The sequence below is a fragment of the Lampetra fluviatilis genome, chromosome 43 (genome assembly GCF_964198595.1).
Source record: "Lampetra fluviatilis chromosome 43, kcLamFluv1.1, whole genome shotgun sequence".
Taxonomy (NCBI): Eukaryota; Metazoa; Chordata; class Hyperoartia; order Petromyzontiformes; family Petromyzontidae; genus Lampetra; species Lampetra fluviatilis.
The window spans coordinates 2,234,824-2,247,280 of record NC_136317.1 but is presented as its reverse complement, the minus strand read 5'-3'; the positions used below and the strand labels follow the sequence as shown (position 1 = coordinate 2,247,280).

The 12,457-nt window shown below is 51.0% G+C and overlaps 1 protein-coding gene across 6 annotated transcripts in view; it reads left to right on the top strand.

The window, feature by feature from the left end:
- Positions 1–12,457, top strand: part of LOC144947007 (diacylglycerol kinase delta-like) — a 69,500-nt gene that overhangs the window by 32,206 nt on the left and 24,837 nt on the right. For 5 of the 6 annotated variants that reach the window (XM_078876117.1, XM_078876119.1, XM_078876121.1 and 2 more), the window contains 11 exons: positions 2,031–2,135; positions 2,924–3,056; positions 4,365–4,471; positions 5,496–5,621; positions 7,326–7,428; positions 7,768–7,930; positions 8,304–8,412; positions 8,900–9,039; positions 9,890–9,974; positions 10,933–11,024; positions 11,487–11,586. In XM_078876117.1, the coding sequence (XP_078732243.1) occupies positions 2,031–2,135; positions 2,924–3,056; positions 4,365–4,471; positions 5,496–5,621; positions 7,326–7,428; positions 7,768–7,930; positions 8,304–8,412; positions 8,900–9,039; positions 9,890–9,974; positions 10,933–11,024; positions 11,487–11,586 (1,263 nt within the window). The remainder of the gene's footprint in view (positions 1–2,030; positions 2,136–2,923; positions 3,057–4,364; positions 4,472–5,495; positions 5,622–7,325; positions 7,429–7,767; positions 7,931–8,303; positions 8,413–8,899; positions 9,040–9,889; positions 9,975–10,932; positions 11,025–11,486; positions 11,587–12,457) is intronic. The other variant, XM_078876118.1, reaches the window with a different exon arrangement.

Sequence of the window (12,457 nt, the reverse complement as noted above, 5' to 3'; positions counted from 1 at the left end):
CGCGTAAATATATTAATGTGTTGTTAAACCCGCCACCACTCGACACAAACAATTAGTAATTACAAACTAGCTAGTTTTAATTACTGGCGAAACGTCGTACTCAGATTGGAAATGTTGTGGCTTTGCTCTCCAACACACCGGTGTACTGTACTAGTAACGAATTGGCACGTTCTGTTTACGTGACAAACCTTACTAGTTGGCCGTGTGGGGTGGTGGCGGATTTAACGACACGTTAATATATTCACGCGATCTAAGCCAAAAATAACCTGTATTATTGTTATCCGGTTCGGACACCCGCAGCGGTTGGATTTGAACTGTGAACGAGCGGCGAAGGGCGCTCCTGCTAGGCCATGTAACCGCCGTTAAGGAAAATGCTGACGATGAGACTTTTAAGTGCAGGCTCCGGAGGGTTGAGTTGTCGATTGTTGAACTGCTGGCCGGCTCTGGCAATAAAGAAGTAGGCAACGGCAAAGTGTGGGGGACTTCAAAGGCGTTGGGCATAAAAAAAAACTTTTAACCCTGTTGTGTACGAGCACTGAGCTTTGTTAAAATGAGATTTTTTTTTTATAAATAGACTGCGAATGTTGCATTGCTATATGTAAACATTTGCAAATGCGTGCATCAGCTGTATTTGCAAGTGTGCAAATACACTTGCACACCAGGGTCACTGGCACCGTGTACGCAGAGGGGCTTGTCCCGGTGTGACCTTTGCTTCTTGAGATCAAGGTGGTGGCGAGACGTTAACGACCTGGCCTGATTTGCTGGATGGTCGGGGGTTCGATCCCGACCCTGACGCCTGTATATTTCGAGTTTGCATGTTCTCCCCGTGGTCGCGTGCATTTTTCTCCAGGGTCCTCCGGTCTTTCCCCTCCACATTTCGAAACTCTGCGTTTAGATTGTTTAGATTATTTGGCTACTATACATTTTGAAATGATAAGCCACTTCGTTGAGCTATCATTTGTGGCCAGGTCGCCAACAGCTGCATGATTTGCTTACTTTTCCTTTACTTTGCACTCCTGACATGTTTTTATATTCTTCGTTGTAATGTTCTGACGCGTCCCTTACTAGACGTTTGTGAAAAAAAGAGCTTCATAGATCATCGGATTCCTCCAGTATAAATAAATATTCTTATTCTGGAGTGACAGGCAAACTGGCTTTGATTGCGTCGTGCGATGAGTCTATCGCGGTCGTTTACAAAAGATGTCCAGCAAGTAATTTGCAACGAACCGGTCGCTCCATTCAAGATCCAGGATGGTCATGTCTATGCGCCGCTTCTCGGTGGCAGCCCCATCTGTCTGGAACGTTTTCCCTCTGCACATTCGCAGCATCACCTCAATCGCCTCCTTCAAGAGACACTTAAAAACTCACCTCTACAATCATGCTTTCGAGCGACTCTGAGCTTGGCTCCGCGCCTCTCAGTTGCGGCCGTTACGTCCGCAAATTTGTGCGCGTTACAAATTGCATTATTATTATATTTGACCGCTGTCCAGATAATGTCTTGAATTCGCACAAAGCAGCTCGCATTCTAGAAAAGGGAACTTGGATAATTTCTGTGCGCATGTAGCTCACAGGTGCGCTTTTGAGGCTGCACGAAGTGGTGAAGGCTTGCTGGCAGGTGGTCACAAGGATTGGCCCAGGTCTTGCGGGTGAACTGAACTGGCAGATGCATCCCCTGTGCTCCCCCCTGCCCCATATCGCTTTGTTTTTAGCCGCCCAGCACTCTGCTCATTGATATCACTGCTGTACTCCTCAACAACACAAACAATGCTCTCTATCGTCGTAAATGAATTGCCTGTACACAGACTAACCACTATTACCGCTCACCGGCCAGTGCAGTCGGTGCAATGTCTTCCCGTACCACATTGTCTCATCTCTACTCGAGCTCTTCCTCCGACTTCTTAGCCAAACAGGAGCTGCCCTGGGCATGTGGTGACTGGGCATGGGGGACACATGTCGAGACTGTGTGACAAAGGAATTTCAGCTGACATGTACCTATATGGTGTCGTTCTCTTTGTCTATGTATCCTGCAGATTATCACGCCTTTCCGTCGGCTTATCCTTTGTGCCGAGAATCGTAAGGAGATGGAAGATTGGATCGCGGCGCTAAAGTCTGTACAGAATCGAGACCCTTACGAAGTGAGTGCTTCCTAGTGAACGATTTCAAGATCGCCCTTCACATCATCAAGATTCATTCATGGACTCGCCTCTCTCGTCTCATCTCACTCTACTCCCCTCCACGCACTCTCCTACCTCTCCACACTCATCTCACTCCAATCCCCTCCACGCACTGTCCTGCCTCTCCACACTCATCTCACTCTACTCCCCTCCACGCACTCTCCTACCTCTCCACTCTCATCTCACTCTACTCCCCTCCATGCACTCTCCTACCTCTCCACACTCATCTCACTCCAATCCCCTCCACGCACTCTCCTGCCTCTCCCCTCTCATCTCACTCTACTGCCCTCCACGCACTCTCCTACCTCTCCCCACTCATCTCACTCTACTCCCCTCCATGCACTCTCCTGCCTCTCCCCTCTGAACTCACTCTACTTCCCTCCACGCACTCTCCTGCCTCTCCCCTCTCATCTCACTCTAATCCCCTCCACGCACTCTCCTACCTCTCCCCTCTCATCTCACTCTACTGCCCTCCACGCACTCTCCTACCTCTCCCCACTCATCTCACTCTACTCCCCTCCATGCACTCTTGCCTCTCCCCTCTCATCTCACTCTTATTTTTTCACATGGCCACATTTCCCCCTGCGCCCCGCCTCCACCCTCCCCTCCCCCCGTTCTCCCGTGAAAAACTTAGCAGGACCCTCCTGAAAAAGTGGCTTGAGCTTCGGGAAGGCTTTCTTTCCTGGGTAACGAGCGTAGTGATGGTAGCGACGAATCTCTGCGCGTGTGGTGTCGCCCCCCCCCGCCAGCCGTCCCAGCTCAGCATGGATCACTTCTCGGGGCTGCACAACTGGTACGCGTGTTCCCACGCGCGCCCCACCTACTGCAACGTGTGTCGCGAGGCTCTGTCTGGGGTCACGTCACACGGCCTGTCGTGCGAGGGTACGCGCACACACACACACACCTACACACGTCTACACAGACACCGTGTGTGTAGGCATGCACGCACGCGCACATATGGACACACACGGACACACGTCTACACGCACGCACACCATGTGTAGGTACGCACACACACCTACAAACACAACAACCGCCGTTCGCCACTAAGCGGCGGTGACAACACCACGGCGCTTGTGCCACGCTAGGTGTCCATTGAGGCCACATGAAGTGTCGAAGGCCCGCTGGCAGGGGGTTACGTAACAACAACAACCGCCATTCGCCACTAAGTGGCGGTGACGTCACCACGGCGCTTGTGCCAGGCTATGTGCACCTTGAGGCCACTTGAAGTGTCGAACGTAACACATTCACACACCATGTGTAGGCACGTACGCACGCATGCACACACTCATGCATGCACGCACACTCGCACTGGTCTACATGCACATACACGCTTAGTGGCGTGTGTGCGTATTTGCCTACAAACACCGTGTGTAGGAAAACACGCACACGTTGTCTGTAGGCATGTACGCACGCATTGACAAGAGACATGCATACACTGACACTCGACGCACAATGAACCCAATACATACACATACACACTCAGACGTGGCCTGTTCTGCGAGGGTGCTTACAGACACAACAACCGCAATCGCCATTCTTCGCTGAGCTGGCGGTCATGACACAACAACACAGCGCTTGTGCCAGGTTAGATACACTTTTAGGCCGATCTTGATATCACCAGTACCAGTTGTCAGCAAATCTAATCAGCTCAAAGTCCTCTGGCATCACATCAACCCGACTCTTCTCTAGCCCATGCCTCCTCTATCCACTTGAACATAAGCTGTTTGCGCATGCGGTGGCAGGGCATTTGGGCTACATGACCCAGCTAATGCATCCTCACCTGGGACCGTGTCCGAATGTTTTAAGGATCCGTGAGTCACTCGCATGATCCAACCAGGTTAAACCCAGAGCGGAGCATAGGCAGGCCCAGCCTGAACAGTTTTTCAATTCTTCATGTACACATCCACATACCCACACATGCATGTGAACACAGACATACTCGATTTAAAGCTTTCGTGACTGCAGGGATCCATCTTCTTGGCTCTTTCGGTAAAGTCACGTAGAAGGGAAATAATAAAATAATAAAAATAAAACATTAAATCGCGTAGAAGGGAAATAATATAATAATAATAAAACATACTTTTTTTATTGCTTTATTATTTCCCTTCTACGTGACTTTTCCCGAAAGAACCAAGAAGATGAACACACATACTCGCTCACATTCTCACGCCCCCATTGCGTGTGCAGTCTGTAAGTTCAAGGCGCACAAGCGATGTGCTGTCCGCGCCACCAACAACTGCAAGTGGACAACGCTGGCATCTATCGGACGAGATATACTGGAGGATGAGGACGGGGTGAGTGATGTCCCTGCCCAACAAACACATCCTGGGTCACGGACGCATACAATCACATATGCACAGAGACAACAAAAACAACTGCCATGTGCCGCCACTAAGTGACATCACCACAGCACTTGTGCCAGGCTAGGTGCCCTTCGAGCCCACTGAAGTGTCAAAGGTTTGCTGGGAGGATGTCTCACGGCACTGACCCAGTTGTTATTGGTTCACGGACTGAGATGACTGGCAGATGGCACTCCCTGTGCCCTCCACTCTGCCAACTTTGTGTTTTATCTGCCTCACGCCCTGCTCATTTGTATAAGCTTTGCTCCTTCACCCTCTGTTATTGTTGGAGAGAAATTGCCTCCAAATGCACAGTAGCATATTTCATGAACCTCCTAGACAGAGGCCAATCTTGACGCTGCTGGTACCAATCATTGGTAAGTTCACTCCAGTCCACATTCTCCCATACCACATCGGCCGGTCCTCTTCTTTAGCCGATGCTGGGCCCGTTACGCTTCTGTCAAGCAAGAGAGAAGCTGCTTGGGCATGCAGTGGCTGGGCTTGCGGGCTACGTTATCAAGCCAACGCAATCTCGCCTACCGGAGGAGCTCACTTAATAGACTGTCCAGATCTTTCAAGGATCTGTGAGCGCCTTACTCAATCCAGTCTCGTTAAACCCACGATTGATCGTAGACAGACCAGACTGCATATTTCGAGCTGATGACGCACGTGGAGGTGGTGTGGCCAGAAGAGCGCCTGGCCATATTTATCTCCCTCAATGTTGATGTTTAATACACTCTACCAGGTTCTCGATTTAAGTTGAACGACAAGCGGCCTGGGACTGCTTTCAGATGCCACTTGCCACCTATGCTAGCCTTGACCAGCAACAGCCCCATAGAAAGAGGCGGGGAGTGGGGGGGCAATAACCGGATTTGAATCCAGGATCTCAGCGACGCAGGCCCAGTGTCACCCTGAACCACCTGACCACCCCTTCACTCACACTCTGACCGTTTGTTGCGCTCCTCTCTACTGTTCCCAGGTAGCCATGCCTCACCAGTGGCTGGAGGGGAACCTGCCGGTGAGCGCCCGGTGCTCCGTCTGTGACAAGACGTGCGGCAGCGTGATGCGACTGCAGGACTGGCGGTGCCTTTGGTGCAAGGCAATGGTGAGACTCTTTTGGGAGTGTGCAAATGTTCGTGGGGAGTGGTAGCATCGCGGTTAGTGTACAGGGCGGTCTACATGTCTTGTGACTTGCGAACATTGTTTTCATTTTCTTATTCATTTCTTTTTCTACACCGATTAGTGTACAAAAATATTACGTTTTAGAGAATTAAATGGGGGGTCACAAGAAATCTAGAACGCCCGGTTACTACTCTACAATACCTAATACTTGAGGTCAAATATGGCTACCCGAATTCGGTTCTCGCTTGCGTCCAATATATCAGTGGGGAATAGATCTGAACCAGTCCTGGGTCCTCCATTGGTCGACTCGGCCTTAAATGAGTACCCGGTGCATTGTATAAACATCAGCAGTGGGCAGACAAACGGAAGCCGGGCGTGGTCCTAGCCACACCACCACCACGTGGGCTGTTCTTGCCGTCATAGGTGCTCGCTAACAGCACTTGCCCCAACAGTCTAAGAATGCTATATCAGGGATCTCTGTCGTCCGTCTTTATCCTCAAATAAGTTCGCCGCTGGCTGAAGGCTTCCCCAAGCCATCGGTGCATCCTTCTCGGGTCTTGCGATGTAACAGCCTCCCACGGACGTCTTCTCGGGCGTGCTTTGCCACCTTCGGCTGCCGCTCTGTCGTTGGTCTCGACCCTCGGCCATCATCCCTGTGTTTAGTTGGTTGCCCTTCCCCCGCACCTCTGATTCGCACGGTTGGCTGCGTACGGTGCGAAAGATGTTCAACGTACATTACGTACATGCTGACATGTCCTGCCCGAGTGAGACAAACGCCTGCGAGTTAAACACACGCGTAAATGTTCTCGTTTCTTTGCAGCCAATGTGATATCATCATTGTCAATCGCCACCGCTCGGGGTATTTCCCCATTCCCCCGCTCTCTCCCGTAAGCACTTGCATCACACGGGTCCGCAACAGGACACCGGTTTCTTATAATCCAGCCTCGCTTGCGTCTTGTGTGACGTCCGCACGTGGCGACTGGCGCACCACTGCAGCGGGCTGATAAGCCTCCACTTCCCTGAACTTAACGTGCGTCGTGATAAAATAAATAAGCAATAACGTTTCGTTGACTTTCAAACCGCTTGTGACGCACTTTACGCCATGCCAATCCGTTTTTATTTTCCACGGTCCGCGGTTTCAGACCGCACGAGTTGCCGCTGGGTTATTTTGGAGATTTGTGTTCAGTTTTCTTGGTTTTGTCTGGAATGTATGCTTTCCAAAAAAACGCAACGTTCGATACGAGTGTTGTGAGACGCTCAAACACGCCATCGTCTGCATCTTTTTCGTCATTTTCAGCATCTCATTCTTCATCGTGTCATAAGAGGTCTTACTTTTCAGCATGCACAGGATCCCGATCCGTGTAAATGACTTTCTCTGGCAGCCTAAGAATAAGCCAATTGTATCCCATTCATTGTAACGCAGATGCGGGGATTGCAACCAAAATGAGAAATTTCCACCACTGGCTCCGGGCTGTAAACAGCACTGCCTCAAAGCTCATTTTTGAGGAGCGGGAGATCGCTCGCAAATCGCCATGCCTCACTGAAGATTGGGAGACACTGCGCTATAGTGGGTGAAGATGGTGGACAGCATGACGCAGGTGTCGGGAATTCTCACTAGGGATGGATTGCCTTCAGCACTAGCAAGCTCCAGTTGTTGTTTATTGTCGTCGTTGTGTGTCTCTGGTAGGTACATGGGGCCTGCCGAGATGCCCTGCCCCGAAAGTGCCCTCTCGGTCAGTGCAAGGTGTCGGTCATCCCGCCTCCTGCACTCAACAGCATCGACTCGGACGGTACGGGTGCACGCGCGTGCGTCTACGCACGCTTGTGCACGCGTGCGTGCAAAGACACACTGAGGGGTGATGGCGCAGTGGTAACGCTTGTGCTTCAAAGCAAAAAGGGCCTGGATTCGATTCCGGACTCGGATGTCTTTCTGTCTAGAGTTCGTACGTTCTTCCCCCTGTCCTACACAGTTTTCCTCTGTTTTCTCCGTTTTCCTTCCATAGCTAAAACAAAACAAAAAACACATACATGGCCAACCCCGCACGTGTGCCATTCTTGGCCTTGCTCTTGCCCCGACGGTCAGTTAGAGCTATCGGGGGAATCTTTGTCTTGTGTGTGCATGCGTGCAGGCTTCTGGAAGGCCACGTGCCCCCCCTCGTGCTCCAGTCCCCTGCTCGTGTTCGTCAACTCGAAGAGCGGAGACAACCAGGGCGTCAAGTTCCTGCGCCGGTTCAAGCAGCTGCTCAACCCGGCGCAGGTGTTCGACCTCATGAACGGCGGCCCGCACCTGGGGTGAGAGTGCGCGTAAAGACACGTGCACGCAACATGCGCGTGTGTACACGCACGCAACACGCGTGTGTATGTACACGCACGCACACGTGTCCGTGCACACGTACGTTTGTGTGCATGCTTGTGCAGACAGATCTTTTCTAATTCGTGGTCTTTGCCAGTCATCTCAGTCAGTCAACCCATGGTACCTGGGTCTGTGCCGTGACCTCCTGCCAGCAGGCATTCGACACTTCACGTAGCCTTAAAGTGCACATGGCCTGGCACAAGCGCCCTGGCGACGTCACCGACATTTAGTGGTTGTTGTTGTTGTACACAGATGGGCTGTCGTCTATAAACATGTTTACACACTGCCCTTCCCCACTCCTGCCCTGTCCAGGCTGCGTTTGTTTCAGAAGTTTGACACGTTCCGCATCCTGGTGTGCGGGGGCGATGGCAGCGTGGGCTGGGTCCTCTCGGAGATTGACAAACTCAACCTGCACAAGCAGGTGATGTGATGATGATGATGGTGGTGATGTTATCGATGTTGATGATGAAGGCTCCCTAAACCGCATCCGCACAAACCGTGGCAGATGCGTATATCCGATCCACAAATAAGGAGGAGACATCACAGCGATACATTCCCCTGCTCCTGACGCGGTTATCTGGCTTGACCACCTGCTGTTTGTGAGCAGCGCACCACCTTGGCGTTACATCTGTGCGTTTCCAGCCAGCGCGCATTCTGCCGTTGTAATGAGGCTGCTCATCGTTTGCAGCGAGTGTTGTGTTCGGATTGCGATGCCAACGACGATGATATTAATTGACGTTAACGACTCTGACACCAATGTATACCCTCGGCAGCGCCACACTGGGTTGAGAATAACACCGACGCTGCAGACGTTGTAACTGATTATTGTAATAACAACGACGACGACGATGACGATGATGTTCATGATTGGTGTTGATGGTGATACTCACACACTACTCTCCCCACAGTGTCAGATGGGTGTTCTCCCACTGGGCACGGGCAACGATCTGGCCAGGGTCCTTGGCTGGGGTGCTGCCTGCGATGACGACACGCAGCTGCCACAGATCCTGGAGAAGCTGGAACGTGCCAGCACTAAGATGCTTGATCGGTCAGTGGAAATTACACCTTCCCATGGCAGGTGTTGGCATGGAATCTCCTTCGGCCTACCACAGTTGTTGACTTCCCATAATAGTGGCCATGGTGGCCGTCCGAAATGACCCCAGAAGGATGATAACAACAACGACGGTAAATGTGTATACTTATAAAGATGATTTTTTACGAGGATTAATATGATGATTATGATATAGATGAATTATGATTATGATGATGTTGAGTTTTCGTCGCCATGATTTTTAATGGTGATTGAGTTAACTGTGTCACTGCTGTGACGATGACTACAATAAATGCTGTGAACTGTGCTTATGAGAATAGATCATTTACAATGCATGCATACTTTATACAAATTATGCCCCCAATTACTCTATTGGAACATACAAAGCAATTATCGCTCCCCCCCCCCCCCCCAGTGAAAACTTGGCAAGACCCTCCTCAAAGAGTCCTGTATAAACAGGCATCCTAATAAATGTGACATTTACGTTTATTGGACATACACCACTCTATAAACCAGGCACCCACCTTCGGGATCTCGCACTGACTAACGAGATGAAGTATGGTCAAACATGTCCCATGACTGATCCGGTGGGGGGGGGGGGGGGAGTCCTTCATCCAGCAGTAGATTGAGATGGATCTGTATATTTTAATTATAATTTTTATCCCACATGCCTAAAGTAGAGCCCGTTTCGCCACCACCTTCAAACGATTTTGACTAGCGACGTCTCCCCCCTGCCACGAATACACAATCCGGCAGGAGGAAGGAAATGACGGCCAGGGTGCGGTGGCAGCGACGGCCGTCGTTCGCGATGACCTCCGGGCCTTGACCTTTGACCCCCCCCCCCCAGGTGGAGCATTATGACTTACGAAACTCGGGTCGCCATGCGGAACAGCGTCTCCATGGTGACGGACGGCGAAGACGAGGATGGAAGGGTGATTTCTCTTTACAACAGACCTCGCACGCTGCATTCGTACACCTTCAGCCCCTGCTACCCAATTCCGATTATCCGTGGGGTACTCGCTCGCTGTGTTGCGGCCATAGAGGGTAGTGCGGCAAAATCCCATCGTTGTGCAGTACCTCCCACGGTTCTGCGTCTATGCTCCTCCTGCCCGCCTTTGCCGACCCGCACTGACCAGCATGGTGAAGCACGGTCAGATAACCCCCACGATCCGCACGGCCTGGGGTTGTCCTCGTCCAGCAGTGCGCTGACAAAGGGTTTCCACGTTGCGCTTTACTCGCGTACTGACTACGCGCACTCGCTCGGTTAGCCATCCTTAGCCCATGTTTAAAATTCCACTTTGCCGTGACGAGGACGAGGCTCTTCGTCGGATGAACGCTGTTGACTTCCCACACAACGGTGCTTTTTGTATTCACCTTGGAGGAAGACTGATAGTGATGGGCTGAATTGACTGCCGGGCCTGGGTTTGAACCTGTAGATTTCTGACTCTTTTGAGTCGACTGCTACGACCACAGCAACGCCCGAGCAGATTGACGCATGCATTTTCTCACTGTGTGTGGTCTTGGCCGTCTACTGCATATCGGATAATCTCACGTTTGAGAGAGCGTGAGAAGGCGCGAGTGAGAGAGAGAACGCGTGTGGGAAAGTGAGCGTGACCATTGTCTGTCAGTGAGAGAGTGCTGGCAATGTTGGGGAAAGTTTAGTTGTCTTGGTGTGAAAGTGAGTGAATGAATGAGTGTCTGGATATAGGAGGTGATGGTGTTGTCTTGGTGAGTGTGTGAGAGGGTCAGTGAGTGGTCGTGCAGGAGGTGATGGTGGAGTAGTCTGGGTGAGTGTATGTGAGAGGGTGGGTGGGTGAGTGGTCAGTGCATGAGAGGGTGAGTGAGAGTGGTGAGTGCAAGAGGTGATGGTGGAGTTGTCGTTGCTGCTAGGTGCAGATTGCCGCCTACGAGGACTCCGTGGCTGAGCATCTCACGCGGATCCTCAACTCCGACCAACACTCTGTCGTCATCTCCTCCGCAACGTGAGCTCGCCCACTCACTCACTCCTTCATCCTCTCATTCACTTGCCTGCTCGCTCAATCGTTCATTCACTTCATAATTTATTCAGTCACTAAATGAATAGTTAACTCATTCACCCGCTCGCTCGTCCACCCTTGTACCCGCTCGCTCACTCGGTCATTCACGCGTAAAGTTGCTCACTCACTCAGCAGTTCGCCCATCAAGCATTCGCTGTCTTGTCTATTCACTCAATCATTCACTCCCCAATTCGCCCAGTTGATCACTCGCTGGCCTGTTTATTCACACTGACATTCGCTCAATCGCCCACTCACTAGCCACCTCACTCACTCTGTCATACACTCATCCTCCCAATTGACTATTCATGCATTTTCACACGTGCTCGCATGTGCGCATGCGTGTTTAATGCGAATGTTCTTGCATGTGTGTGTATGTATAGATATGTTGGTGTGTCTTTGTATTGGCAGGGTGCTGTGTGAAACTGTGAAGGATTTTGTCGCTCGCGTCGGCAAGGCCTATGAGAGAACCACGGAGAATCCTCGCGAAGCTGAGAATATGGCGCGGAAGGTTTGTACACTCGTACACAAAGACAAAGGTCCCTTCTATAGCCTTTACAGACTGTTGGGGCAAGTGCTTTTCGCGAGTAGCAGCACCTATGAAGGCCGGAACGGTACACGAGGGGTGGGTGGCCAGCCCCACGCACGACCGCCTTTGTCTCCCCAGTGGAGATGTTTACAACACCGCACCGGGTACTCATTTGAGGCTAAGTCGACTGAGGGGAGTCCCAGGACCGGTTCAGATAATCGTCACTGGTGTTGGCCATGAGCAGGAATCGAACTCGGGTCACCGGGTTCTTCGCACAGCTCTCCATAAACACACTCTTCCGCATGCAATCACATACATACACAATCACATACACATGCAAGTGCTGTTTGTGAGCACCTATTAAGGCTGGTGCTCATGAGCAGGGGTTGTGTGGCCTGCACCACGCTTGGCCACCTTTGTCGTTCTCGTACTGATGCACACGCCCGATACACCAGCTGATCCCAAACCCAGTTGCAATGGGGTTAACATCTGGTAGGCAGCTGGTCATAAAACTACTCCCAGACGATGATTTCTAGTCCTAGAGAACAACATTCACACCGGTATTACACGTTCACGCATCTTGTTGGTTCTTTCGGTAAAGTCACGTAGAAGGGAAATAATATACAACGTAATAAAATACAATTCTCACTGTGAGAATTGTATTTTATTATGTTGTATTTTTATTATTTTATTATTTTTCTTCTACGTGACTTTACCGAAAGAACCAAGAAGATGAATCCCTGCAGTCATGAAAGCTTTAAATCGAAACGTTCACGCATATTCTTGCATATTCATGCATATTCATGCTTGCATCCACGCAAATCGCAATCATCCATTCACGCACTCACGCGCT